A 23943-nucleotide genomic window follows, 5' to 3' on the forward strand; every position below is an offset into this window, starting at 1 on the left:
CCCTATTAAGTGTCAACGGCTGAAAACTATTACTCTCCATTTCTCTCTCCCACTCTTTGAGATAATTATTTCACATCTTTCTCTCTTTCCTCAAATCTCCAATACCACTACAACATCCTTACTCTCAGCTGATGGCTACAACATTCCATTTCATTAAGAAAACAAAAGCAATCAGCAGAGAATAACCACCAGCTCCCAACATGTCACATACCCACTTAATTGTACTTATGCCCATACATTCTGCCTTTCCACTTGTGACTACAGGTGAAGTGTCTGTGCTCCTACTTAAGACCAAGCCTCCAGTGGTGTATTAGATCCTATGCCCTCTCGAAGTCTTGGCTCCAGCAATTCTCCCTCCTCTCTAATGCATCATTAAAGTTTCCCTCTTTACTAGATCATTCCCATCAGTATATAAACAATCTGTAGTTTCTCCCATCTTAAGAAAAAAACCCAAAGCCCCCAAAACTCTCTTGGCCTTCCATCCCCATTCAGCATTGTCCCATTTTTCTACTCTCCTTTATAGACTCCTCAAAAGAGTTATTTCACCAACTCCACTTCATTACCTTCTAGTCTCTCTTGAACCCACTCCATTCAGGTTTTCCCTGCACCATTCCACGGTAACTGCTCTCATAAAGGTCATCAGTAAAGGGACGTCCCTGGCGGTCCAGTGGTTAAGACTCCGTGCTTCCACTGCAGGGGTGCAGTTTCCATCCAAAAAGTAAAAAAAAAAAAAAGTCATCAGTAACCTCTGCATTGCTAAATCCAATGCTCAATTCAATGTAGTCCTCATCTCAAAGAGATTTTTCTCCTGCCTTCCTTGTCTTGGATACTGGCAAGGCCATCTAATCTGGTCATCCTCACTAGTCGTGAAGTCATCTTTTACTTCTTCTTCCCTCTTATCCAAGCAGTTGCTACATCTTGTCAATCCAATAACCCAAATATCATTCTAATTTATCTTCTCTTTTCTGTCCTCACTAACCTTGCCAGAATCAGCTCTTGTCTGGATGGCAACTGCGTTTTTTTGTTTTTTTTTTTTTTGCCATGCCACGCGGCTGGCAGAATCTTAGTTCCCCGACCAGGGATCGAACCTGCGCCCTGAGCAGTGAAAGTGTGGAGTCCTAACCACTGGACCACTAGGGAATTCCTGGCAACTGCTTTTAAGTCTGCCCCACACAGCTCCTGGAATTCTGTTGCTAAAGCACGGATATGATCCACACCGCTCCCTTCATAAACAGCTCTGTAAGTTTTTCATTTGCTGTGGAATAAAGCAAAACCCCCTTAGCATAATATTTAAGGCTTTTCATCATCTGGCACCATCCTACCTTCATAGCTATGGATCCAGCTGCTCCTCCCAACACATCTTATATTCCAGCCACCATTACTGCATGCTTCTGTCCCTCTATCCTCACTGGTCCCACTGCCTGGAGTGTTCTTTTCTCCATTTTTTTTTTTTTCCTGTTTGAGAATTCTTCTTATTAAGCAAATAAAAATAATGATGATTTCTGAAAATCTCTTATATGCCATGTATCAAGTATTACATTAAATATTATACATGTATCATCTCATTTAATTCTCAGAAAAAATGAAATAACTTCCCCAAGTTAAAACAGCTAGAAAATGGCTGATCTAGGATTTGAATTCAGTTCATGATCTAACAGTATTGATGAAGTTTTCTCTGACTCCTCATCACAATTAGTTGCTTTTTCCTCTGTGTTCCCACAGAAGGTTTTTTTTTGTTTTTTGGTTTTGTTTCATTTTGTTTTGTTTTAGTTCACTACAAAGAAGCAGTTTTATCATAAACACACAGACTCTGAAGCCAGACTCCCTGAGTTTGAGTCCTGGATCTGTGGCTTGCCAGCTGTGAGATCTGGTGCCTCAGTATATTTATTTATCTTTGAAACGGGAAAGATAATAGTACCTATCTCAGGATTGTTGTGAAGATTAAATGCATCAACCAACGTAAAGGGTTTAGCACAGTGCCTGTTACATAGCACTGGCCTCATGGGAATATTCTGTCCTGTCTATGTTATATCTCCCTCACTAGACTCTGGCCTCCTAGGAGAGGACAATCCTTCACTCATCTTCCAATCCTCCTGCACCCAGCACAGCAGATCTTTCACTAGATGGGTGCTCCACAAACATTTGCCAATTTGTATGTGTCAGTCTGTGGGTGTTTCTGCCAGACAGTGTGACATTTACAGGTTCATGATCTATGGTGTGCTTCAATTACCTACGAGTCTTTTTAGAAAAAGTGGTTGCTGAAGTCAGGCAAGCCATTCAAAAGCTCTGCCCTGTTTTCAAAAATCCAGGTCATTACCACTCTGCTTCTGTGAACCGGAAGCCTTTCCCCAAGTTCCCTCACTTGTGAGGCCAAGACTTTCCTTGTGGGAAGGAGAAAAGGGACACCTGTCACAAGGTTAAGATTTCTCAGGGGCAGCTGGAGTTATTTAGTTGGAGTTTTCCCCTCCAGTGAGCAGTGACGGGGTTGGGAGCTTTGGGTTTCACTTCTAACCACCAGCATGGGGTACCTGCTTAGGATGGAGACTCCAGACCCAAAAGAGGCTACAAGCACAAGGCAGGAGGCCCAGGGATTCCTGGGAGGGCGGTGGCTCAAGTTACATCACATTATTTCACTGCCTTCACACGTTTATTTATCGCCTCACTAGGTGAGGCTGCAGGAGTGAGTTGGCAGGAAGAGGCTTCAAAGGAGAGTGAAAATGGTAGAAAAGGAAATATTTGATTAGAGGTTAACGTGTCCCCTGGGGCTTCTTTGATTTGGATTATTCTAAAATTGCACAGTGTAATGATTAAGTACTCCGGGGTGGGTGGGGGGAAGGGGGGGAGTGGTCTCTGTACAGAGTTGGAGCTTTGTTTCTGATGAGTTGCAGCTGCTGTGTAAAAGGCGCACTAAACCAAACAGGCAGGGAGGAGAAGAGGAGCTCACAGGACCAGAGTGACTGTGCTAAAGTCATCATCTTCACCTAAGCCCGTGCTTTCTCCTGTCCTACACCTCAGTGAACACCTGCAAGTTGCTTTGGCTATAACTTGAAGTCAGCCTACAACCCTCTGTCTCTCTCTGTCACCAGATCCTGTCCACTTTCTCTCCTAAAGTTCTTTCAAATCCATTTCCTTCTTTCTACCTCCACTGGCACTGTCCTTGAGGGTTCAGAGCCTCATGTCTTCTCGGATTATATCTTCCTTACAGGGTTCTCGGTCTCGAGTCTTAGGCCTTCCACTCCATTCTCCACGTTACTGTCAGAGGGATTTTTCTAAACTAGCTTAAAATCCATCAGTGGCTCTCCGTGGTCTTACAGATCAAGTGCTCCCCAGAGCCTGGCTTGTGAGGCTCTTTGGGCTCTGGTCCTGCTTCTCTGGCTTGTGTCCTCCATACCTGTGAGCTCCTTCACAATCCTGCTCTGCATGCAGTTCCCAAAATGTGCAGTATTTGCTCTCAAGCCTTCGGTGCTTGCTCTTCCTTCTGTCCAGAATACCTCCCTTCCTCCCCTAGTTTCTCTCTTTCTCTCTTACTCCTCCTTGGGTTGAATGAGGTTTCCCTCACCTGGGCCCCCATATCCATATTGTACCACTTATCACAAACTGCATCCAACCTCTAACTAAGCAGAGTGAATTGCTTACCAGCACATAGCTCTAGCACACAATAGTTGCTCAGTAAAAATCTGATAAATGAATGAACTCTTTACTATTCATATTAGGGTTCAATCATAGTTCAAGGAAGGAGACTTGAATCGCCTGGCTCTGAAAGAAGGAACCAGAACAGTTATTGCAATTATGCTCTTTGTTGTGTAGAATTTCACACTTGATAAAAGGATTGTGAGGTTTTGTGTTTCTTCAAGCTAAAGTGATTTAAGCCTACTTTAAAGACCAGTTTAAAGGCCTCTTCTCCAGATGATAAAACAGGGTATTTGTCAGCTTTGAGGCATTCCGGAATTATACTCACCAAGCAAGTGTCTCCAGAAATGTCATACCTGCTGCTTTTCAAATGTTATTCTAAGGCCACAGTTAAACAAGTATCTCGCTCAGGAGAGGTGTGAGAGGTGGGCAAGTGAATCATGAAATGAAATCTGCCTACAGGGCTGAGACCAGCACACACAGGAACCAATGGCAGTGAAATAAACTGGGGTAACACCAAGTAAATATATCCATCAACACAAAGGGAGCCTACTACATAGCAGATTTCCACTGTACATAAAGGAGACACCTTCTTTCAACGTAGACACTAAAAACTGAAATGAGGTAGTGAGCCCTCTGCCACTCCAAGCGTCCCAGTCTCTTCAACCGCTGCCGGGGCGCTGGGAGACCAACTCCGATGGAAGGGGTGCAAGGTGCAAAGGGCTGAGGCGTCTTTTGGCTCTTCCAAGGTAGATTCTTTAGAACCTTTGGATTTTTTCGAGTCCTTTGATTCCTTCGAACCTTTTGATTCTTTCAATTCTCGGTTCCAAGCGTTAAAGCGCCGCTAGGAAAAGCTGCAACAAAGATGGGAAGGAAGCTAGTGAGAGTACTCAGAGAGAAAGGGGTGAGAATTTAAGCGGTAAGCCACAAAGAAGAGACTGAGGGAGTAGAGGAGAAGCGGAGCAAACGCAGAAGGGAAACGGGGAGGAGGGAAAGGGAGCGACAGGAACCTAGACCGATGAAGAGAGTGACCAAACTCTTCCCCGAGAGGAGGAAGGCACGCCTAGAGGGAATCGGCTGCTTTAAGGACAGCCCCGCCCCTCGGCGTGACGCCACAGCAGAGCCGCCCGCGATTGGCTGCGGCCCGGAGGGCGGGATGGGGTTGCTAGGAGCTGAGGGGATCCGGCTGGCCAAGGCCTCCCGGAGCGCGGAGCCGCGGGAACGGAGTCCGGGTTTGCAGCGCTGCTGGAAGATGGCGAGAGGCTGGGACGCGCGGCCGCCCTGGCGGCCAGGGCGCGTCCCGCTGCTGCTGTGTCTGCTGTTGCTGCTGCTGCTGCGGAGCCCAGCCCGGGCAGCGCACATCAAGAAGGCGGAGGCGACGACGACGACGACGAGCGCGGGCGCCGAGGCGGTCAAGGGCCAGTTCGACCGCTACTACCACGAAGAGGAGCTGGGCTTGGCGCTGAGGGGGGCGGCGGCCGCGGGGCCCCCAGGCCTGGCCCGCCTCTTCAGCATCGGCAGCTCGGTGGAGGGCCGGCCGCTGTGGGTGCTGCGCCTCACGGCCGGCCTGGGGCCGCCGCCTTCTGACGGCGACACGGGGCCCGACGCGGCGGGGCCGCTCCTGCCCGGCCGGCCGCAGGTGAAGCTGGTGGGCAACATGCACGGCGACGAGACCGTCTCGCGCCAGGTGCTCATCTACCTGGCGCGGGAGCTGGCGGCTGGCTACCGCCGCGGGGACCTGCGCCTGGTCCGCCTGCTCAACACCACGGACGTGTACGTGCTGCCCAGCCTCAACCCCGACGGCTTCGAACGCGCCCGTGAGGGCGACTGCGGCTTCAGCGACAGCGGCCCTCCCGGGGCCAGCGGCCGCGACAACAGCCGTGGCCGCGACCTCAACCGCAGCTTCCCGGACCAGTTCAGCACCGGTGAGCCCCCGTCCCTGGACGACGTGCCCGAGGTGCGCGCCCTGATCGAGTGGATCCGCAGGAACAAGTGAGTGTCGTCCTCCCTCCACCGCCGCCTCCTCCCCCCCCCCCCCCCCCGCCACCCTCCCCATCCAAGTGAGCCTCCAGAGCAGAGGCTGGGTCCGGCACTCAGTAAGCGCTCCAACGGTGCTCTCAGGCCTAAGGGACGGGGATAGTGAGGGCGGAGAGCGACACCCCGTAACGGGGACAGGGCCCAGGCCGCTTAGCCTCCTGTCCCGCTAATTGTCCGAGAAGCGCTGCCTAGAGGCTGTCATTTGTTCAAAGGATGCGGAGAGCGCTGTTTGGCTGGAGGGGAGACTCTTTTCTAGCATTCTGGCCCCTGTTCTCACAGGATCGTAGAATATGAGCGACGGAACAGACATTAAGGATGACCTAGGTCAGCTCACTTATTTTATACATAAACTGACAAGATTGCGATTATCTTATTACTACAGGCACTGTGCTAAGCCCTTTCTGTGGACTGCATGATCTCAGTTTATGTTGGCCACAACCTGATGAGACAGACAGCATTAACATCCCTGTTCTGTAGCTGGGACTTCAACTCACGCATTTAGTCAGTGCTCTTAACAGGCATGGAGGGAGACTGTAGCCTAGAAATGGCAGATGACACTCCCGGGGTCTTCTTCTTGGTTATTTAACAGAAACTGGTTCTCTTCCAGTCTTTACCTCTGACTCAGCTATGGAACATACAGATATGGCTGGTTGGAGAACTTGTACAGATCTGGAACCTTCATCTATAAGCAGCTTCATTTTAGACTCTGAAGGGTTTCTGCTGCCACTTGTGCACATTATTAGTGGGCCAGGGCCAAATGACTAATTGTCACACTTAATAGACACCTTAAGTGTTAGTAACCGCTCTGTGAGATGTAAAAACTTAAAAGAAGCACGAGGACCTGAAGAAATTGGTGTATAACAAGAAAATATTATAAATATATATATGGTGTGTTTATGTACCCAGTTAAACCTTACAGGAATTGTTCCTACTGGCAAAATGTGCGTGGGCTGCAATAACATGGGTCATCTCTGTGGAGAAGGTAGAACTTGAACTGAGTCTTGAGAGATGGGTAGGATTTTCAGCAAAAAAGTGGAGGAGAGGAATAAAGGAAGAAGGAACTTATTCCAGATGGAATAATATCTGAGGTGACCGTGCACCTCTTCCTTTTGTCAAGCATCGGCTTTCCCAGCATATCCCCATTTTTGTGTCCTCAGAAGGCTTGTGAAGCAATTAATCTTTCCATCCTGATTTGAAGAAGATATCTGAGTGACAGATAAGATACAAGCAATAATGAACAAAGAAGTTTCCCTGTAGGACTTGGAATCATCTCTTCTACAAGGTTCAGCATATATAGCAGACCTTGAAAAATTCATGGCCATTATGACAATTCTAGATTCTTTTTATCTCCTACCTTTCACTTTACTCCTTCTGAGATCCCCTGTAGGTATTAATTTCACATACGCTTTCTGGGAAGATTTTTCCTTTAAAGATAATGGTGTTGGTGGCGCAGTGGTTAAGAATCTGCCTGCAAATGCAGGGGACGCGGGTTGGAGCCCTGGTCCGGGAAGATTCCACATGTCGCAGAGCAACTAAGCCCGCAAGCCACGACTGCTGAGCCCGCGTGCCACAACTTCTGAAGCACGCGCGCCTAGAGCCCGGGCTCCACAAAAAGAGAAGCCACTGCAATGAGAAGCCTGTGCACTGCAACGAAGAGTAGCTCTGGCTCGCCGCAACTAGAGAAAGCCCAAGTGTAACAATGAAGACCCAACGCAGCCAAAAATAAATAAATAAATTTAAATAAAATAAAAAATAAAAAAATAAAGATAATGGTGTCAGGGCCTCTGAACATTTACATAAGAAGTGTAACTTTAACGTACAGCCTATTGTCAGAAGCTGTGATGGCCAGGGCCTTTCTGAGATGATATATCAAATTCACTGTTTGCATTGCTTAAAGGACACGTTTAAAAAGCCCCATCATGACCTTTGCAGGGATGTAAATTCTGTGAGTAGATTTTTCTATTCAGTATTACTTCTGCTGTGACCAAAAATAAAAATGATCTTTGTCTTGGTGCAAGTCACCTTGAGACTATACTGAAAGCTTTAAACTTTAAATCTAGGACCAAAAATGTGCTCTTTGGATAACTCTTTCATATCACCAGTATTTAATGATTAAAGTTATAGTCTGGGCTGGCTAGTTCAATGATAGGAGCTTGTGAAGATTTTAAAAGCTCATCTGTGTCAGTTGGTATTACAAAGAAAGTGGCTCTATTTTACGGCTATGGACTACCCTAATCATATCCGCCCTCTTTTCAAATGTAACTAATCAGAAGGGAAAGTAGGTGAGTGTATAGGGTGAAAAGTACATCCTTCCATCCTCAATCATAAATAACTCAAGATGCATATTATTTAATGATTAATCAGTAACAAGGGACGTTGATATGTGAATAAAGTAAAAAAAACAAGCACATACACGATTTGAGATTGATTCCTAAATATATAGAGTCAGCTTTATGGATAGGAAATTCTAAAACCACAGACATCCATCTGTACAGGGAAATTACCTTTTTCAATGTATTTTGTGAAATAAATCATTTGAATAATTTCTTGATATCCTATTCACCCAGCTGTATTAGAAATAGATTTTTGTTGTTGTTTTGGATAGGTAACAATTTAAGACTCATTTCCTCCTGCTTGGGAAAGTGGAGTTTATTTTCTTTGTTTCACTTTACACTTCATCCAATCCGTGATTTTGTACTACTGATAACTGACTCATCTGCTTAAGAAAATATACAAGATTTTAACTCCATCATTAAAATAAAGATTTTATAGTTTACTTCACCCTCATATTTTTGGCACAGTTCTTTAATTAAATATACCTGCTTAGACTTTAATAGGAGATTAGCATATAAATGATTTTTTGGGTGTGTCTGTGATAAGCATTATCATGTTGTTGGGGTAGGTGTATAGCTACAATTTCCTGAAACCTTTAGAATTTAGTTTATCAGACATCAAGTTTTCTTAATTTTTTAAAGTTATTTACAGGGTTCTCTGGGGACCATAATAAAGTTAACTTGGAGATTGACTTTTTTTTTTTAAATTAATTAATTTATTTTATTTTATGGCTGTGTTGGGTCTTTGTTTCTGCGCAAGGGCTTTCTCCAGTTGTGATGAGCGGGGGCCACTCTTCATCGCGGTGCGCGGGCCCTTCACTATCGCGGCCTCTCTTGTTGCGGAGCACAGGCTCCAGACGCGCAGGCTCAGTAGTTGTGGCTCACGGGCCCAGCTGCTCCGCGGCATGTGGGATCCTCCCAGACCAGGGCTCGAACCCGTGTCCCCTGCATCGGCAGGCAGATTCTCAACCACCGCGCCACCAGGGAAGCCCGGAGATTGACTTTTTAATATCTACAGACTCTTGTTTATAATTTTTATGATATATTTACCAGCTACTTTAAATCTTATGCAAGGAATGATACATGATATTGAAGTCAAGTGTGAGAAACACTTAAGAGAATTGATTTGATTGGAAACCATAAAATACCCTTCAAATAAAATTGGATCGATATACAAAGTTGGTTTGACAAAGACTAAAAGAAAATAATCTTACAACCACTATAATAGATATCACTTTCTTTTGAAATCACCCTTACCGGAGTGGCATTGGTGCTTTTAAAACTATGTGAGTAGAGTAAGGAAAATCTAATAATTTAATTTTATCACTCAAGTAGATTGCAAATATTTCATTGTTCTAAAAGTGTTTGGTTAGGCCATTTTAACAGTATTTCTGAGAAGTGTTAGAAGAAATGTCAAACAAAGTGAAAAACAGCATTTATTAGAGAATCTTGGAATTTAAAATTTTAATTGAACATGTATAAAGTAACATGCTTCACTTATTTAGAATATTCACTTATCCTTTTTTTTTTTTCCCCACTAGACTATGAATGCCATGAGGGCATTTTTTTGTATGTTTCTTCACTGATACATTCCTTAGTGCCTAGAACATTTGGCTTACAGTTGACACTCAAGAAAATTTGTTGCTCAGTTGATTGTCTAAACTGGGCCAGCCTTCTTGTAACTTTCCCAAAGTCAGAGTGGGGTGGTGGTGGGGAAGTACTTAAATTATTTTAGGCATAGAAACCAAAAAGTAAATTGTTAATAACTTGCTATGGAGGAGGGATGGGTAAATTGGAGTTAGAATAGATGCTTAGTTTTTGTTTCTGTAACATTGTAGCATTGGAAGTGGTGAGTAGAATGATAGTCTGTAAGGCAGTGATTCCCTAAGCAGGATGCTAGATGTCTCCAAAGGAATGAACATTCGTTGAGCAGGTGCTATAAAGCAGTCATTGTGCTGGAAGATAATTGTACATGTATTATCTTATTTAATTCTTGTAACAATCCTGGGAGGCAGGTAGCATTAATCCCCATTTTACAGATGAGAGAGAAACTGGGGTTCAGTGGATTTAGAGGCAACAACTTCTCCTGATCATGTTACTAGTGAGTGACATGTCTGCAAAACCAAATGTTCTTACCCATATTTGCCTGGTTTTAAAGCCTGTGCTATTGCCACTATACCAAATGGCATTCCCCTCTGGTATCTAGAACTGTGCTAATTTTAATTATATAAAACTAGTCTTCTTTCATAGTCTATTCTGGTGTTTAATCACTGTCTTTATCAGCTAAATTCTGTCTTCTGATGAATAGATTCTGTGTTACAAGTAATTTTCATTGTTTGACCTCCTCTGGGAGGTACTGATCATACTTAACATTTCAAATTAAACATATCATAGGCTTAATTTTCTTTCAGACATGTAGAAAGAAATGTTATAAATCAACCCCCTTTAGAATTACTGTAGGTCAGTTTATTTCAGACACAAAAAGGCAGAAGCAAAAAATCATAATTTTGAGTGCAAAGAGAAAAGTGTTTAATCTCCACTCATAGTAATGGTTTGAACTGTTACCTGAGTGAAAAATGTATAAATAGGACTTCGGCATGTTTTTGCCTTTACCTTTTACCGTAAAAGGCATTCTTCAGTATTTCTATATCTATAAATTTGACCAAATTGTAAATGGGTTCGCTTAGAAGTATCAGTAAAAATGCAAGAAGTTTAAAATGTTTCTTTTATAGAAACAGCCTTGTCTCCATGTCAGTTTATTTTTTAATGGTCCAACCAGGAACCTTGCACCTAGAAAGAGAGCTGCTTTTACAGTGATGCAATGTGCTGTATTGTTTTTATCTGAAAGCAGCTCAGGTCTTTCCCCCCCCTGAATTTTCTCAACTACGGCTTCTCTCCTGAAAATGTGAATTTAGTGTACTGTGAAAATGGAATGAGGCAAAGCACATCCTGTTTTAAATTAGACTCCCTATCTTAAAAATTCTCTGTGGACAGTAATATAAAAAGCATGAAACTTATTAACCTAACTCGTATATTCAACAAATATTTATTTATGCCAGCCACGCTTTCTATGAAATTAACACAATATGAAGTACAAGAATTAGATTGAACTCTATGAAATTGTCATTTTTGTAGGTCAAAACATGGTTGAATAGTGGCAAGTTCATATTGTTCAACTTAATACATGATTTTTTTTTTTTATCAATTTTTTTTTTTTAAGAAATTCACGTTCTTTTTATTTATTTATGACTGTATTGGGTCTTCGTTTCTGTGCGAGGGCTTTCTCTAGTTATGGCAAGTGGGGACCACTCTTCATCGCGGTGCGCGGGCCTCTCACCATCACGGCCTCTCTTGTTGTGGAGCACAGGCTCCAGACGCGCAGGCTCAGTAATTGTGGCTCACGGCCCAGTTGCTCCGTGGCATGTGGGATCTTCCCAGACCAGGGCTCGAACCCGTGTCCCCTGCATTGGCAGGCAGATTCTCAACCACTGCGCCACCAGGAAAGCCCGTTAATACATGATTTTACAGTTCCCTGAATAAGACGTCTCCTGAAACATTAATTTACACTGTGTTATTCAGCTATTTTTTTCAGTGATGGGGAAATTATTTAAAGTTATTTGAAGTTAACTTGGACTGTAAAAACTGTTTGAAATTTATTGAGTTAATAATACTTTCTTTCCATTTTCTTTTTTTATTGTTGTTGGTCTGTTTTAACAGCTGACAGAGTTGTCTTCTACGTGTCAAGAGGAATATCTAAGTTCATTTATGAAAGATGTAGAATTTTAAAATACATGTTTTCTGTGCCCTTTAAAAAGTGATATGTGATTTGGTTGTGTTTTCAAAGGTTTGTGCTTTCTGGAAATCTGCATGGTGGCTCGGTGGTAGCAAGCTATCCTTTTGATGATTCTCCAGAACATAAGGCTACTGGAATCTATAGCAAAACCTCAGATGATGAAGTATTTAAATACTTGGCAAAAGCCTATGCTTCAAACCACCCCATAATGAAAACTGGTGCCCCTCATTGTCCTGGAGATGAAGATGAGACTTTCAAAGATGGGATCACAAATGGTGCACATTGGTATGATGTGGAAGGTATGTAAAGCCTTGAATTTGCTATATTTTCCCCCATGTTCATTTAGCATTCCTAAGTATACTCTGGTGGAAAGAGGAAATTTCGAGAAATTCTGATTTTTTTTTTTTTGGCCACACTGCACAGCATGTGGGATCTTAGTTCCCTGACCAGGGATCAAACCTGCGCCCCCTGCATTGGAAACGCAGAGTCTTAACCACTGGACCACTGGGGAAGTCTGAATTCTGATTTTTTAATCTTTTTTTTTTTTAATTTTGAAAATTTCAAACCCACAGTAAAATTGAAAGAAAACTACACGAACACCTGTATATCCTTCATTTAAATTCACCAGCTGTTATCTTACCCCAGATGTTCCCCCTCCTAACCCTTCTCATGTGCATGTGCACGCACACGCACACGCACACGCACACACACACACACACACACACACACTCTTTTGCCAAATGATCCAAAAGTAGGTTGCAGATTTCATGACACTTCACCTGTAAATACCTCCCAAGTATGTATTTCCTAAGTACAAGGACATTCTCTTGTATAACCCATGTACCATTATTGTAACTGAGAAATCAACAGTAATTCAGTACTATCATCGCACATGCTGTTCATAACTCAAAATTCCTCTGTTATCCCCCAAATAGCTCTTATAGCTCCTTTTCTTCCAGATCAGATGCAGTCAAGGCTCCAGCATTGCATTTGGCTCTTGTGTTTTTTTAGTTTCCCCCATCTAGAAGAGTCATGTCAACAGTCTCTTTTCTTAATGATGGTGAAACTTCTGAAGTGTCCAGGCCAGTTGTCCTACAGAACATCCCATATTCTAGATTTGCTGCTTTCTTCCTGATAAGATTATCAGGTCAAAATTTCCAGCAAGATCATTATATCAATCACATCAGGAGACACATAAAGTCAGGCTGCAAGTGGCCAAGTTGGACAGCTTGGTTAATGTGATGACCACCACTTCTCTCCATTTTACATAAAGGCACATTTTCCCTTTGTATTTTAATATGTGGGATGATTGTGGAATGCTGTTTTTTAAAAATTGTGGTTGAAAAAAAAATATATATCATAAAATTTGACATTTTAACCATTTTTAAATGTAGAATTAAGTGGTATTAATTACCGTCTACTTACAAAACTTTAAAAATACCAGATAGAAACTCTGTAACCATTAAGCAAAAACTCCCTATTCCCCACTCATTTCCCACCTGCCCCCCCCAGCCACTGGTAACTTCTAATCTCCTTTTTATCTCTGTGAATTTGCCTATTCTAGATATTTCATATAACTGGAGTTAACATATTTGTCCTTCTACATCTGGCTCATTTCACTTAGCATAACGTTTTCAGAGTTCATCCATTTTGCAGCATGTATCAGAACTTCATTTCTTTTTATGGCTGAGAAGTATTCCATTGTATGTATATATTACATTTCATTTATCCAGTCATCCATTGTTTCCACCTTTTGGCTACTGTGAATAATGCTGATATGAATGTTGGTGTACAAGTATCTACTTGAGCCCTTGTTTTCAAATCTTTTCAAATACTCAGGAGTGGAATTGCTGGGTCATATGGTAATTCTGTATTTAGCTTTTTACACAGTGGCTGTACTACTTTACATATCCACCAGCAATTTCTCATGGAATGCTATGTTTATGTTAAAGTAAGCTTGAATTGTTTACCTTTTCTTTTAAATGTTATAAAAACAGCTATTGTTCTTTTTAAACTTTTGGTATCCTTTGAATAATGACTTTTTCATATTTATGAACAGGCTTAGACAATTTAATTAAGAGTAATCAGAAGGAACAAGTCAATCTATGGAAAGGTCATCAGTATAAACTTTTTTCTCTTCTTAGAATCTGCTCACGGTGAATGCCTTAGGTTTCCCCTTACCTTTTTATTGGCAGTTAGTCACATTATAAAGTATGTTACGACGTTTCTCTTGATGTGCCTTCATATAAATATTTGAATAACTCTTTGACTTTTTATGTCAAGCCAAGTGTACCCAAATTGAGTGCTAAGTTTGAGGACTTGATACTTTCTAGAGTCTTCTTATTCCCGTATAGTTTCTACCAATGTTTCTTATATATAACTAGTGATTTGAACTATTTAGAAAGGGCTTTGAAATATTTAGAAGCCAGACTTTCAGCCCAGAACAATTAGAGGTGGTTTGAAAACCATTAAAAAATTTTAAAGATAAGGGACGTACTTTAATGTTTAATCTAATTTCAATCTTTAGCAAATATATTTCTTTTTTTTTCTTTCTTTCTTTTTTTTTTTTTTTTTTTTGTGGGATCTTAGTTCCCCGACCAGGGATTGACCTTACACCGTCCGCAGTGAAAGCACAGAGTTTTAGCCACTGGATCACCAGGGAATTCCCTTTAGCAAGTATATTTAATAAAACCTGCTTTCATGAACTAGTGGTTTTGTGATGTAGTCAAGTTGCTTCATTATTTGAGATACTATCTAAAATAATGGACTAAAAAATAATTAAATTTTCATTTTTGGAGAAAGTTGTAAAAGGTTAGAAAGTAGTTTCTAATTGACAGATGATTACGGAAGGTAAATATATGTTATACTATTTAAAAAGTAAGTGTGCTTCCTTCACAGTAAGATTATTTGGTTATGCCAGGCAACGGGTTTTTCTGAGTCTTCAGACATCTAAAGGAGCTAAATTTTGCTCTTGCCATTATTATTGTTTTTATGAGCATCTACTTCTCTCCTGTTTTAGCTGGATGGTCAGGCACATTTTATTTCTACAATAGGTAGCTTATATCTCTTACTGCCTTAACAATATTGAGCAGTTTCAGTAGTTTCTTTTGTGTGTGTGTTTTAATAGCTTTATCAAGGTATAATGGACATACAATAAACTGGACACATTTAAAGTGTACAATTTCATAAGTTTCAACATATATGTGCACCCATGAAACATAAGTATTAAGTTTCAGTAGTTTCAACAGGGTAAATTCATCGTTTGTCTTATACTGGACTGCGATAAGATGTTGTGAAACCTTGTGACTAGGCATATATTCAGACCCGGATGTCCTGGAGTAACTTGACCGACACTTATGTGATGCATTTAGAAATTCTGACTCAAAGAAGTATAGACTTTTAGAGCTGAAAATGAATATGTTGATCTAGTCCAACCCTTTTGCTTTATAGGCAATCAAGGCCTTAGAGAAGAAATAACTGGTGCGGAGTCATTTATTAACCTAGCAAATATTTACTGAGCACCTGCCACATCCCATACACTATTAAGTGATGGGGTACAGTGTGAGCAAAACAGAAACAATTCCTGCTCTCGGGGATCAGATAGTGTATTAGTAGTGGGGGATGTGAGGTAATTTGACCCCCACCACCTTCACCTTCATTGCCAGGGTTGATTCAGCATATCTAGCTGCCTACGTGGGTGGCCTTGCTTCTCTCAACATGTCTCTCAAACCTCAGGATCCATCTAGGGAATGACTGTCCTAATAAGGCCTGCGAACAGTCGTGCTCCTCTGCTAAAGCCTGTTATTGTGAGAGCCTAAGCTGAACTTATTCACGGGGCAGGCCTTCTTCTATTTTTTTTTTTTTAACCACAGTGTGCTGATTTGTATGCCTTTTGTTTACCATTCTTTATTATTTTCTTTCTTCATGGTTTTGAAGACATTATAAAAATCATCTGATAGTTTAATACGTTTATTCCAAAGCAAACCTAATGAAACTGGATTGTAGTTTCAGTCAACTTTTAAGAATTGCCCTCTTTCAACTTACAGAAATTTTTAAAAGGGCAAGTAACCACCTAGAAAGAGAAGAGAGCAATGAAATGTGACCAGATAACATATCTGTAACTAATTCAGGTTTTTTTGTGCGACTTTAAACTCCTTTGATCATGTGGGCAGCCATTCTCTGCATAAAGTGGAGGTCAGACTGAGCAGCACTAATGTGCTCTGAATACTGAGGTATGTTTGGCTTTAAGCAGATTGCTGACAGAAAGGAAAGAGCCCGGGGAAAATAATTACCAAACTGTTTTGAACAGCATGAAAGGTTAGATTTGGTCCAAAAAATGGACTGAAAAGCTTATTCTTGTGCAGCATTTTCTGTGTCATTAAATAGGGCATTATGTCCTAATTCTTATGACACCAGGAAATTGGAATCTATATAAAATAAAAAAGAATCAAATGGATGGTACAGAACTGAAGAAATATAATATCTGATATTAAGAAATAGACAAATCCATAAATACAGTAGGAGATTTTAAACATGCCTTTCTCAGTAATTGTTAGATCATAAAGACAAAAATATCAGTAAGGACACAGAGGATTTAAATAACATAAACCAATCTGACCTAATGAACATGTACAAAATACTGTCCTCATATCTAATTTTCCTGCAGAGTCTGTTTACTAATCCAAAGTGTATATGATAAGTGATTTACCATTGGTCACACTTAAGGTAGATGTGTCTAGTTCTATTAGTGCTTGTGTTAATTTTTGTTTTAAAAATTACATATTAAAAGCAAACTAGCAAACACACTGAAACTTAAAGCGTTCTTATATCTTTGCTTGTTTCACATTTTAATTGGAGCAAGTCTAAACTTTTCACAGTCTGACTCAAGCCTACATTTCTAGGAGCCTTCTCTCCTACTTTTCACCTACCACTGAATGACTTGTCCTTCCTGCAAAATGTGAACCTTCACATACTGGGCTATTCTCTGTCTGGAATGCTTTTTTCCAGTTCAGCTGTAACCTTCTCTGAAACCTCCCCTGTAGTAACTGTCACTCTTAACTTCCTAGAACATTTTGTTTAACATCAGTGTAATGCTTATCTACTTATGTTGTTAGTTTTTTGTGTCTCCTGCTAGAGTGTGAATTCTTTGATAAGGACAGTGTGGTGCTATGCATTATGTAGTTATCTTTATACAAAATGTATTGGGAGGGAAAGGGTCCTACAGGAAGTGAGACTAGGGAGGTTTTTACGGTTATTTGGAGTAAGGTCTTTTCTTGGAGATATGGGCTTTATCTAGAGGGATGCCATGGGAATGAAAAGGGAGTATGAGATATATAAGAAATTGTGCAAGAAGAGTTGCAGAATTGACCATCAGTTAGATAGTAGAACAGAGTGTCAAGGCAAAGAAAGACTTAAAGATATAACTTGGAGATTTTGAGCCTGGATAAGTAAGAATGATAATGGAAATGGGAAAAAACTAATTGGAAGGGGTGTGTGTGTGTGTGTGTTTGTGTGTGTGTGTTTTCTCTTTAGATGTGAGAAGAGTGAAAATTGGAGGTGAGGTGGTACTGGATGTACTAGTTATAAATACTTGATGTACAGTTGGGAGATAGTCTCTGGAGCTTGGGAAAGAGGTCAAGATTATAAAGAGATTTAGGCATTATGAGATATGTGGAAAGCATATGGCAGTGTGCCTGATTTTGAAAGTTGAATTGATATTGTTTCCTAGCATCATTTAATTGCTTGGAGCCAGAAATTCAACTAGGGAAAAAAAAAAAAAAAAATATATATATATATATATGAACAGATGGGTGCTTTTTCATCTCCACTTTCATCTCCAAAGTGAATGTACTTCTGGCATTTTGTACTGGGATGTTTTCTTTAAGGAATGCCAACAGTTTAGATATTCTCAGCCTGTTCATATTTTAAGAATACTATTGATAATCAAATGTGCATTAATAAAGGGCTTTTGGTTTTATCTGATCTTGTACATTAAGGAGCTAGTTGGATCTTTCTTCCTTTCTCTCTCTCTCTCTTTTACCTGAGTGCCACCTCATTTAAAAGGAAAGCAAAAACTTAAAATGATACTCAAACAGAATTTTTTCTTCTGCTTGAGTCATAAGTTTGTTTGTTTTAGTAAACTGAAGTATAGCCTCATATAAAAATCTAACCTTTAGGATCAGTGTGCTTGTGTATTTTGTACTGTAATAGTAGACTTTCATCAAGGTTGAGAACCAAACACTGTTTTAGGATATGGCCCCTAAATCTTCAGATCCAAAGTCTAAAAATTAGATGTGCTTTTTTTTTTTTTTTTTTTTTTTAAATACAGGTGGTAGAAAATAGGAAAGTACTTAAAAACAACAACAACAACAAAAAAAACCAAAGGAAAATACAATTCAAAGACCTGCGTGAGAGGGAGTGTTGACCAAGTTAGACAAAACTGAAAACAGATGCAGGACTGTGTAATGTAGTTTAACTTTGTAGAATCATATCATTAGCAAATATATATTCAGTGGGAGTGGTGAAGGAAATAGATTTTCATAAGATAAGTTGTTCAGAATATGAAGACCAAGTTCAGTTAATATTTGGTGAAAGCAAACTTGAATTTAAAGACCAGGAATATGGGAAAAATTCTTTCAAGGGCAGTCTCTGTTTTTTCCGTTCATTTAATGCAGATCTTCCACTTAAAAATTTTTATGACCATCATGCTCATTAACTTTTAAAAATATCTCAAGGAGTGCAAAATTATCATTTAATAACCCACTTATCTATAAATAAATTGTTCACAAAAGTCAAAGTTGTGAGAACTTTTCACTATCACTTGAAGTTTTTTTTTTTTTTAATTTTATTCCACCACATTCTTTTTTTTTTTAACATCTTTATTGGAATATAATTGCTTTACAGTGGTGTGGTAGTTTCTGCTATAACAAAGTAAATCAGCTATACGTATACATATATCCCCATATCTCCTCCCTCTTGCGTCTCCTTCCCACCCTCCCTATCCCACCCCTCTAGGTGGTCACAGAGCACCGAGCTGATCTCCCTGTGCTATGCAGCTGCTTCCCACTAGCTATCTATTTTACATTTGGTAGTGTATATATGTCCATGCCACTCTCTCACTTCATCCCAGCTTGAAGTAGTTTTATTAAAGAAATAACAGTAAGCTCCAAATTTAAATATAGAATAGAAATTGCCTATCTATATTCCTGCATTCTAAAATGCTTTTCCTAATGAAAATAATACATTGCATTTTTTTTTCTGTAAAAGGTTTATGGGGTTCTTGTGTCACACAGTTTGATACTTTATAGTTGGCATACTGAGGCAAGTTAAAAAAAACAACTTGCTATGTTCAAGTCTTAACATTGTAGCATTGGTTATATTTTTTTTCCATTGGCTTTCTGCATGAGGCATAAGAGTGAGTTGTTAGTGCACCATCTTTGAATGAATGGTTGAATTTATTTAAATACCCTTTACCTCCTTAAAGCTAGATCTCTCTAGTGAAAACAGTAATAGGGATTGGTTCCATCATAAAGATGAATTGAGTATCTTCAAGCATATGAAGATTAGTTGTGAGACACATGGATTGAAGGAGTTGAATGGGTATGAATAGATCCTTTGATCAGAAGATTTAGCCACCCATAACAATTAGTATTGATCACAATTTGTTGTAGTGCTGGACAGATTCCTAGTGATTACACTTTTAGTCTTATTCTTTAATATTGGTAAAGGAATGAAAACATCATAGCTTTCACAATACATTGCATTCAATATTTTCTGAGTATAGAAAAATTAGATTGGTAGGTAGGCTTAAAAACAAAATATATACCTTTTGTCTTTCTTTGCCAGTTTCCCTTGGGAGTAGAGGAAATAGTCTAAATCAGTGGTTTTCAAGCTGAGTATGTATGGGGAGGAGGAAGAGACCAGTTAGTTTGGATAACTTTAAGGAAATAAATTTCCAGATCTTCCATGCCTGAATCACACTATGATACGTTAACTCAGAGTTTTACAAAGTGCGCCAAAAACAAAAGGGACAATTTGGTGATTACTTTAATGGTATCATAAAAGCATCACTGAAACGTCTCATGAAAAGATATATTTTCAGTAATTATTACCTGTTAGGTTTATTATTTATTGAAATTGATAATAAAACTATGCCTTTATTGATAAATTGTATACCAGTAGTTATTGTAATACTTCAATCTATAAAGATTTTTTTTGATGTGAACCATTTTTAAAGTCTGTATTGAATTTGTTACAGTATTGATTCTGTTTTATGTTTTGGTTTTTTGGCCTCGGGGCACGTGAGATCTTAGTTAGCTCCCCGACCAGGTATCAAACCCATACCCCCTGCATTGGAAGGCGAAGTCTTAACCACTGGATTGCCAGGGAAGTCCCAATAATTCAATCTAGAAAACAAAAATTTAATAGGGCATTAATGTCATTAGAAATTAAGAGAAATTTAAATATGCATACATACATATTATTATAGATTGAAGTATTATAGGATGATCAATGAAGGACTTTCAAGCATAAAAGTATATCCCATTTGAAGCAGCAGCATAGCACAGGGAGATCGGCTTGGTGCTTTGCAATGACCTAGAGGGGTGGGCTAGGGAGGATGGGAGGGAGGCTCAAGAGGGAGGGGATATGGGGACACGTGTATTCATATGGCTGATTCGCATTGTTGTGCTACAGAAACTAACACAGTATTGCAAAGCAATTATACTCCAATAAAGATCTATTAAAAAAAAAAAGTATGTCCCATTTGAATAACAATCTGTGGAGCAAGTGGAATGGAAACAAAAGTTCAAGTTTCTTTTACAAAAGAAAGCTATAAAATTCCTCCTGTTGAAGAAGAGTGTTCATGCAAGTTTTAAAAGATGATTCTAGGAATCAAATCTCTGTAGTATTTTTATTTATTTGAATCCACCTAAAATAACAATGTAAAGGCTTTATTTAAAAAATAAAAATTTACATTATGCAATAAATGACATTGTTACTATTTAAATTTAAAATCAAAACTTTTAGGTACCAACTTTAAAATGTGTGAAGTGTTGCATAATTTTTCAAGATTATTTTCCTATGAATAAAAAAGTTTGAAGGTCATTGGTTTAGATAGCCCAGTAAGAGACTAATGGATTTTAGAGGCTTGATTATTTATGATTGTTAATGAGTAGGATAAATAGCAGATCCTTTATACTGTTAATAAAGTGCTTTATTGCTTTGAGGTATGCCTATGGTGAATGTTTCACTCCCAAAATTAAAATTTTCTTTGACTGGATAATGTTCTGAAATCAGACATTTTATCCTTTAGTCTATGTTGAGCCACATAACATATCAGCTTAAAAAGATAAACAAATGTATTAACTGAATCTGGTAGTAGCTGCAGCTGTCAGAAATGTCAGGCCTATCTGCAGATCAGTGTTCTCTGTGACAGTGAACTCTAGCTCTAGCTTTGCATAAGTAGGTTTTCTGTTAAGGAAAAAATCAAGACAACGGATCTGGACCAGCTACTTAGCTAAGATTACTTATTATACAGTCTTTGACATTTAGTATTGGAAAAATAATGTGAAGTTTAACACAGATGGCAAATAACGCCTATTTGTGGCATCTTGAAAAAAATTCTTAAATTATTCATAACTCAGTTAATATCCCCATTTGTTTCCAGTTTTTTAGATGATTTTTAAAAGTAGTTTTTAAACTAAAACTTGAAGTTGGTGAATAAAGACTTTTTGATATTCTGAAGTTAGGATAGCTTTATCATTTTTGTCTTGCAAACTAAAAGTTAGTTTGCCACTCTTCTTTTTTTTTTTTTTTTAAAGAATTGTTTCTTTTTTTTTTTTTTTTTTAATTTTATTTATTTATTTATTTTTGGCTGTGTTGGGTTTTCGTTTCTGTGTGTGGGCTTTCTCTAGTTGCGGCGAGTGGGGGCCATTCTTCATCGCAGTGCGCGGCCTCTCACTGTCGCGGCCTCTCTGGTTGCGGAGCACAAGCTCCGGATACACAGGCTCAGTAGTTGTGGCTCACGGGCCTAGTTGCTCCGAGGCATGTGGGATCTTCCCAGACCAGGACTCGAACCCGTGTTCCCTGCATTGGCAGGCAGATTCTCAACCACTGTGCCACCAGGGAAGCCCAGTTTGCTACTCTTCTGACATTGATTGACTCCTGTGAGTTTCGAAAGAGGTAGATTAAGGTGTATATCATGGCTCACTAATTGCCTTCTGGGACTGGCTCGTTATTATAGACTCAGAGGAAATGTGCTTTATTTTTATGAGATTTCATTGAGAGAAGGATATTTTGTGTGCATCTTTCTGTTATTGATTTCTATGTAATTCCATCATGTCAAAGAACATACTTTGTATAATTTCAGTTCTTTTAAATCTTTTATCTTTGCTTTATGGCCCAGGATATGGTCTGTCTACTTTTTCTGTTGATTACTGAGAGAGGACTACTGAAGTCTGCAACTATAATTGTGGATTTATTCATTTCTTCTTTTAGTACTATCAGTTTTTGTTTCATGTGTTTTGAAGTTCTTTTGTTAGGTGCCACATTTAGGATTGTTATATTGTCTTGGTGAATTGACTCTTTTAACATTATGTACTATCCCTCTTTATACCTGGCACTTTTCCTTGCTCTGAATTCTACTTTATATGATATTAATATTTGATTTGTGTTTGCATGGTATATTTTTTCCATTCTTTTAACTTACTATACCATTATATTTAAAGTGAGCATATATTGTGGTTGGGACTTGTTTTTTAATTCAATTTGACAATTTCTTTTAGTTGGTGCATTTGCACCATTTATATTGAATATAATTGTTGATGTGTTTGGTTTAAGGTCTACCTTTTTATTATTTTTCTGTTTGTCCCTCTGTTTTTTATTCCATTGTTTCCTCTTTCCTGCCTTCTGTTGTATTGTTTGGATGTTTATCATATCATTTTAACTGTAGTATTTTAACTATATCTCTTCATAAAGTTTGTTTTGGTAGTTGCTCTGGGAATTACAATATACATACTTAACTTTTGACAGTTCTACCTAGAAGTAGTATTTTACCACCTCAAGAAGAACGTACACATCTTACCACCACACCCTTTACCCTCCCCCACTTTATGCAGCAGTTTTATTATATGTATATTTTTTATATATGTACCTTAAAACCCCCACCAGTGTTATGATTTTTGCTTTCAACTGATATACATATTTTTGAAATATGTATACTGATATACATATTTTTGAAATATTTTGATATACATACTTTTTTCATTCCTGAAGTTCCAAGTTTTTCTCTGCTATCATTTCTCTTCTACCTGAAGAACTTTCTTTAACATTTCTTTTAAAGCATGTCGGCTTGTGGTGGATCATTTTTGCTTTCCTTCACCGAGAATATCTATTTCTGCCTTTGTTCCTGAAGGATATTTTCCCTGAATATAAAACTCTAGGTTCTGGGTTGACTATTCTTTTTCTTTTTTTTTTTAAATTGTTTTGTGCCATTGCCTTCTGGCCTTCATGGCTTCTGATGAGAAATTCACAGTCATTTAAATTGTTTCCCTATATAAATGTATCATTTTTCTCTGACTACTTTCAAGATTTTTTCCTTTGTCTTTGTATTTCAGTAGTTTGACTATGAAGGATCTAGGCATGAATTTCTTTGAGTTTATCCTATTTGAGATTTGCTGAGCTTTTTGAAATACAAGTTTATGTCTTTTGCCAAATTTGGGAAGTTTTCAGCAATTATTTCTTCAACACTTTTTTTTTTTCAGCATAGCACTCTTTTCCCTCTCCTTTTGAGTCTCCAGTGGCAAGAATATTAGACTTTTTGGTATGTCCCTAAAACTCGGTTCTTTTTTTTTTCCTCTGTATTCAAATTAGGTAATTTCTATTTATCTTCAAGTTAACCCTCTTTATCTCTGTCACTTCCATTCTTCTGTTGAACTCATCCAGTAAACTTAAAATTTTTGGTTATATTTTTTACTTATGAACTTTCTATTTTGTTCTTTTTTACACCTTCTGTTTGTTTCTTTTATTTCATTTCAAGAATGTTTAATCTTACTTCCTTAAAGCATGGCTATAATAATTACTTTAAGGTTAGTCTGATAATTCCAACATCTGGGTAATCTTGGGGTTGGTGTGTATTGATTATTTTTTCCT

General features: G+C 39.1%; 1 protein-coding gene across 2 annotated transcripts in view; it reads left to right on the plus strand.

Annotated features, from left to right (window-relative positions):
• Positions 1-4810: 4810 nt before the first annotated feature.
• CPD (carboxypeptidase D) overlaps positions 4811-23943 on the plus strand; it is a 73300-nt gene continuing 54167 nt past the window's right edge. Inside the window, exons 1-2 of one of the 2 annotated variants that reach the window (XM_082370518.1) lie at positions 4811-5622; positions 11845-12092. In XM_082370518.1, coding sequence (XP_082226644.1) covers positions 4883-5622; positions 11845-12092 — 988 coding nt within the window. In that variant the 5' untranslated portion in view covers positions 4811-4882. The remainder of the gene's footprint in view (positions 5623-11844; positions 12093-23943) is intronic. The other variant, XM_082370517.1, reaches the window with a different exon arrangement.

The sequence above is a fragment of the Balaenoptera borealis genome, assembly GCF_965194805.1.
Source record: "Balaenoptera borealis genome assembly, chromosome: 20".
NCBI lineage: Eukaryota > Metazoa > Chordata > Mammalia > Artiodactyla > Balaenopteridae > Balaenoptera > Balaenoptera borealis.